Source organism: Schistocerca piceifrons, chromosome 4, assembly GCF_021461385.2.
Source record: "Schistocerca piceifrons isolate TAMUIC-IGC-003096 chromosome 4, iqSchPice1.1, whole genome shotgun sequence".
NCBI classification, from domain to species: Eukaryota; Metazoa; Arthropoda; class Insecta; order Orthoptera; family Acrididae; genus Schistocerca; species Schistocerca piceifrons.
Genome location: NC_060141.1, coordinates 486,126,490 through 486,133,382, shown reverse-complemented (window position 1 = coordinate 486,133,382; position 6,893 = coordinate 486,126,490). Strand labels below are relative to the sequence as shown.

The 6,893-nt window shown below is 39.7% G+C and overlaps 1 protein-coding gene across 3 annotated transcripts in view; it reads right to left on the bottom strand.

The window, feature by feature from the left end:
• Positions 1–4,214: 4,214 nt before the first annotated feature.
• The window catches only part of LOC124795021 (mothers against decapentaplegic homolog 4), a 161,892-nt gene continuing 159,213 nt past the window's right edge, over positions 4,215–6,893 (bottom strand). For all 3 annotated transcript variants that reach the window (XM_047258787.1, XM_047258786.1, XM_047258788.1), the window contains one exon: positions 4,215–6,460. In XM_047258787.1, coding sequence (XP_047114743.1) covers positions 6,380–6,460 — 81 coding nt within the window. In that variant the 3' untranslated portion in view covers positions 4,215–6,379. The remainder of the gene's footprint in view (positions 6,461–6,893) is intronic.

Below are 6,893 nucleotides of genomic sequence, written 5' to 3'. Positions count from 1 at the left end.
TGTGATAGTGAAGTGGAAATGTGAAGGGACATGTACAGTACAAAAGCGTGCAGGCTGACCTTGTCTGTTGACTGACAGAGACTGCTGACAGATGAACAGGGTTGTAATGTGTAATAGGCAGACATCTATCCAGATCATCATACAGTAATTCCAAACTGTGTCAGGGATCCACTCCAAGTACTATGACAGTTAGGCGGAAGGTGAGAAAGCTTGGATTTCATGGTCAAGCAGCTGCTCATAAGCCACACATCACGCCGGTAAATGTTAAACGACACCTCACTTGGTGTAAGGAGTGTAAACACTGGTCGACTGAACAGTGGAAAAATGTGTGAAGTGACGAATCATGTTACACAATGTGGAGATCCGACGGCAGGGTGTGGGTATGGCGAATGCCCGGTGATTGTCATCTGCCAGCGTGTGTAGTACCAACAGTAAAATTCGGAGGTGGTGGTGTTTTTCATGGAGGGGGCTTGCACCCCCTTGTTTTGTGTGGCACTATCACAGCACAGGCCTACATTGATGTTTTAAGCACTTTCTTGCTTCCCACTGTTGCGGAACAACTCTTGGATGGCGACTGCATCTTTCAACATGATCGAGCATCATTCATAATGCATGGCCTGAATCGGAGTGCTTACACGACAATAACATTCCTGTAATGGACTGGCCTGTATGGAGTCCTGACCTGAATCCCATAGAACACCTTTGGGATGTTTTGGAATGCCGACTTCGTGCCAGGCACCACCGACCGACAACGATAACTCTCCTCAGTGCAGCACTCCGTGAAGAATGGGCTGCCATTCCCCAAGAAACCCACCTGACTGAATGTATGCCTACGAGAGTGTATGCTGTCATCAGGGCTAAGGGTGGGCCAACACCATATTGAATTCCAGTATTACCACTGGAGGGGGCCACAGACTTTTAAGTCATTTTCAGGCAGGTGTCTGGATACTTTTGATCATACAGTGTATATTTTAACAGAAGTTGCAAGACTTACTGTGAGCATGTGTTAAGCTGCTCCTCTCAGTGCAGCCCACTCTACAATCCTGAGCAGTTCCTGAATCTACCAGTAACATAAACAGCGAAGAAAGAATTGCAGTAACTTTTTGGTCAAAAAAAATGGCTCTGAGCACTATGGGACTTAACTTCTGAGGTCATCAGTCCCGTAGAACTTAGAACTACTTAAATCTACCTAAACTAAGGACATCACACACATCCATGCCCGAGGCAGGATTCGAACCTGCGACCATAGCGGTCACGCGGTTCCAGACTGTAGCGCTTAGAACCACTCGGCCACACCGGCCGGCCTTTTTGGTCATTCACTATTCACCACCAGCTGACTAAAACACATTTACCTTGATGTACAATATTCTGCCAGTGATATAGTGGTGATGTACTACATTTATCATTCCCATCCTTTTCACCAACACTACAAAGTTCACTGACAACATTGCTCTACCTGTTTTACATACAGCTCACTTAACAACTGATAATTACTCACTTAATGAACTGCAAATAGTTCCACCATATGAACACTGGTTAAGTCAAGTCATTTTGTCTACTCGCATGAGAGGACTGGACTGGAACTGGTGGCGAGGCATCGTGGGTCTGTAAACTGAAAAGGGAGCAGCACTCCCAGTGGGGGAAGTTGCCTTTCCCACAAGAATGTTACAACTGCTGTACAGAAAAACTAAGAATTAATTTCTGCTCCAGCAGTGTAGAACAGTGTGCAGAGATTTATATAGATTCTGTCCATATATTTCTTGTGATAATACACTTTGAAACTCGCATCTGTATTCCGTGAGTGTTAATGCATTTTGTGGAAAAACACGCTCAGGGCATATCTGCACAATGTGTCACCAGTGAATCATAAGGCACACTGCGGAGGGTCAGTGTAATGTTGTGAAACACCCTGTAGTTGCTTCTTGTAATGTAGTGGAGCAGAGAAAGTGGGGACTTGACTGCTCACATCAGCTTGCAGACCTCTGGAGGAGGGAAGTGCATGAGCACAATCCGGCTACCTGACTTCCCTCATACGTCTATCATCCTGTTACACATCCAGAACGCAATTTATCCCTTCAAAGGTTTCTACTGCGCTTAGATGTGGTACATATATTTAATATCTGCCGGCCGGAGTGGCCGTGCGGTTCTAGGCACTGCAGTCTGGAGCCGAGCGACCGCTACGGTTGCAGGTTCGAATCCTGCCTCGGGCATGGATGTGTGTGATGTCCTTAGGTTAGTTAGGTTTAATTAGTTCTAAGTTCTAGGCGACTGATGACCTCAGAAGTTAAGTCACATAGTGCTCAGAGCCATTTGAACCATTTTTTAATATCTGTTCTCAGCCTACTTCATTTAACAATAAGCAACAGTTTTATGCCATTAAAAAAATATTTTTAATTAACTGTGTTCTTCCATCTCCTGCAACATGAAAACTATTGGTTCTACAGAAAGAATGAGCAGTACCCTTTTTTGTAGGGAATTTACATGTATATTGCCCCGTAATTTTCCTTCAACTGGACTATTTGGCAGCCAGTAAAAGGAAATGGAGGAACAGTTATAGATACAAAAATTTGCGGTAAATACCAGGCCTCGCAGATTTGTGTTGAATCACTCTTTGAAAGCTGTGCCATGAAAGAGCATTTTGAAACATTTGTGATGTATTCTGATCATATTGTAACACTAAATCAGACAGTCAATAAAAAATAGTTTGCGATTAATTCTTTGTCTTTACTATTCTTGCACATATACTAAATGCATATAACCAACTCTCTAATTTGAAAAGAACGTTGACTAGTCTCTTCTTTGTCTAAGGCTGTATCATTTATTGCACACCAGTCAGTAGTCATAAAATCCCTACTCAAACAAAGAGAACTGTTACTGATATATTAATACAAACCTTAATTATATCCATCCAGTGGAGGATGCAGAGTTTTTTCATGCAGTCCGCCCCTGTAGCTGAGTGGTCAGTGCGACAGACTGCCATGCCAAGGGGCCTGGGTTCGATTCCCGGTTGGGTCGGAGATTTTCTCCACTCAGGGACTGGGTGTTGTGTTGTCCTAATTATCATCATCTCATCTCCATCAACGCGCAAGTCACTGAAGCGGCATCAACTCAAAAGAATTGCACCAACGGACCGGCCTACCTGACGGGAGGCCCTAGACACAGGACATTTCTTTTCATTTCTTCATCCATTTAAATGGGCAACTATTATACAAAAATTAAAATGGAAATAATACCTAGCAATATCTACAATTTCTCTCATTCAGTCTCCTATTATTGTCAAAGTACATTTCCTGTGGAACCATACTGACTGAACAGAGTTTTAAGTCGTCGTCAAAGCTTTTTCTTAAGTAATATTCCATATACCCTTTTTTTTCCAAAACACCAGTAAATACCCACTTTCTGTATCAGTGTGCATATCAGTGGTAAAGAATAAATTATCGATCATACTGTAATGTCAATAACTTACGTAAATTAGCAAATTAGCGCAGCCTTAATAGTTAAAGTGGCTATTTTCTAGAAATTCTTCTCCAGTACAGTATATGAAGCACGAAAATCTCATAGAAAGGATAGCATAGAATTACATGTCAATTTCCTTCCAATACAATTACAATGTTTGCAAAAGAAAGCGATAAAATGGACCAAAATAGCAGACTATATTAATAATTGTGATTCGTGCCAAAATAGTTCACCTATGAACTATTTCATCATGAATACATTCAATACATATTTTTTTCCAAGTGTGTTTCAACTCAATTTCTCAAAAAGCATTTTCAATGGGAAAATGTTTAACTTTGCTTACATGTGTGCCTGCTCTTACTTGTGGAGAAATACTTGTTTTTATGTTTTTAATGCTGTGCTGAAATATGTACATAAGTCTGTGCACTGTGGTGAAAAACATTTATAGTGGTCGAAGTAATAGCTTTACTAGCTGTAAGGCAAACACACAAGTGCAAGACAACTTTGTTACTGAAGAAGCTTATTGATAAATTAAAGCAGAATATAAATTGCATTTATTCAGTTACAAATGCATGACAAAAAAACTATCAATATAGTACTACTAGCAAACAACTGAAGATCAACAGGGGAATTATACATAATACCTGAGTGGATTGGTGATACTCTATATAATGGGAAACGGCACCCTAAAAGAGTTCCTGAAATTAATGTGAACAAGTAGAAATATTTTTTTTGAAATTATGAAACAATTAACCACAGTGATTTCTTAAGATAAAATTTATTTTCTTTCGCATACAAAGTAAAACATCTCAGTAGAAATAGGTGCAAGTTTGCTCTTCAGCAGCAAGATGCTAAAGCTTTTCATGAAGACATGCTTCTTTCATTTCTAGCATTACATAAATGATTGCAATGCTCTAAGAACATAAATTTTTTGTTAACATCCACTGACATACACAGAAATCTTCTGAATGCATGAGGATTCCATATAGTTCTTATGTTCACAATTATACCAGTTTATCCACATGAGTAATATTTACATTATCAGTTATGTGTATTTTTCACTGTCAGCAAGGTGCATTAACTGAATAATATTACTGATTGGGCAAAAAATACAGTCCACTTCCAAATGCATTCAGTATTACATTCACACAATTTCTTAAGCAGTGCTCTTAGTCACGTACATAACCTGCTACATAGAATCTCAATCATCCACCACTCTAAGCTTTTAATACATTTGATTAGTTTAGGAACTATAATCCCATGGTCATGTTCCTCGATGTACAAGTTGCTGTTAGTAAATGTGTGGCACAACCTTCTCAGAGTCCATCAGCTATGACAGAATGACATACTACCAATGACTTGAAACTATGTGACTCATGCCAAAAGATAACAAAATCAAATGCTTCGGGAATAGGTTAGGCCTGTTGAGGCTAACATATGCATCAAAAAGCAGGGCAGGCATTAGGATAAAAAAATTATAAAAGCAAGCAAATAGCTCTTTCAGTTATGACTGATTTACATAGCAAGACTTAATACAATAACTAAAGAATCTTCATAAAGGAAGGAGCATGCTGGGAACCATAATATACAGCAGGGAATGACCACCTACTTGCCTATCAGGAACAATGAAACCAATTTAACAACCTTACATCATACTGACACTATTTCATTTATCACTGTCCATGATAATGCCATTAGAGGCAGTCACCATTTTTATATTATCTACAAATGTGTGTAAAGAAACAAGCTAAAAAGTCAATACATACTAAATCTTTACTGAAAACTGACTTGATGCCACACTATCAGGGTCACATGCAGCAAATACAAACATTTGAACTAAATTAATTCATCAGGCTTTTGTAATAGCAGTCACTTTTCCATACATTTACCTTAGATTCTGTGAAACTTATTACTTTTATGAATCCAAGCTAGGTATACAATATTAGCATATGTCTTTCATGCTTTTCTTCTGGTTTCACGAAGGAGACATGTACTTTCCACTTCTATAAAAAGCCTCCACTGATTAAAAATCAGTTGAAGAAAATCTCACAACAGTAGACACACAAGCTTTAACATCTGTCTTTTGCAGAAAGGATCACTCACTCATTTATTTCGAAGTTGCATCTTATTACAACTGAACTCTACTTCCATTATGCAACTATCTTCTTGGAGACACACACAGCTCTTACCTAAATACAAACTGCTGTGAAGATTCACATTTCACAGAGTTCCTACACTCGACTCTGCTCTGGTCAACAAATCTGACAGGAGTTACATTTCTCTGTCTGTGGACGTGATCCACTGCCCACCAGACCTTATCATATATTAAAAACAGGGAAACAGCCTCATTCAAATGCTGTCACTTGTTCCCAAGAGCATTACATCACAATATCCTTATATTTATTTTGCAAAACAACTCCAACATTAATGATTTCCTTGCATTTTCACCTCACAAAATCCTTTGCTGCCAGCATTGTTTCCTATAAACTACAATGTTTAAGTGGTTACCTTCATTTTATACAATGTGCTAGATTGCACATACATGCCTCGTTACAAAGACTGCTCTTCTATTTAGGCTGATAGAAGGGAGCTGTAGTTGCCAATCAGCACAGATTCTACCACAAAGATTCTCTGCACCTATATGTAATGTTTAAACTGCATTACAATTTGGCACACGTCTGTTTAAATATCAAACTTCCATCCTGAACGTAACTTTGTGCCATTTCTGATAAACACTTGACTGTACAGCATAACGAACATCAAAAAGTAGTAAAAATGCTTTGATAAAATACTTTAAGTGTAGTCTCAAAGGGAATGGATTGTATCGACTGATACATCCTGACTTGTAGTCAGAAACAGTAATAAAGTACAAAATAAATACAGATGGGCAGTGTAACATAACATCATGGAACAATAACCTCTTTCACTCGATGCCTCTTGGTCCATCAATTGGCATCGTGTGTAGAACCTCGTCCAGCAACTGCAATGCTCTGTGCAGGTGTACCTGAAATAAATTACTTTTATTAGCTGCTGAGGAGTGCCCACACTACACAGGAAAAATCAATCTCCCTCTCTCATGTGTGTAAGGGGGAGAGTGAGGGGTAGAGGGATAGAGTGATGGGGAGGAGTTAATGAAGGGGAGGGAAGGCGTGAAGGCAGAAGTGAGGGGTGGAGGCCGGGAAGGAAAGGAGTGGAGTGAAGTGAGGGAGGTAGGGAAAAAGGCAGAGTGTGAGGGGAGTAGTAGTATGGGAGATAATGAGGAGTAGTAACAGGTAATGGGTGGTGGGGGACAGGGAAGTGAGAGTGTGGTGTTGGAGGGAGAGAGTGAAGGGGGGTAGGTGACTGGATGAGATTGGCGAGGGAAGTGGGAATGGGGCCAGAATATTATTAGAATATAAGAGAAAACCTAGCTAGCTCTTCAATAAAAATAATTAAAT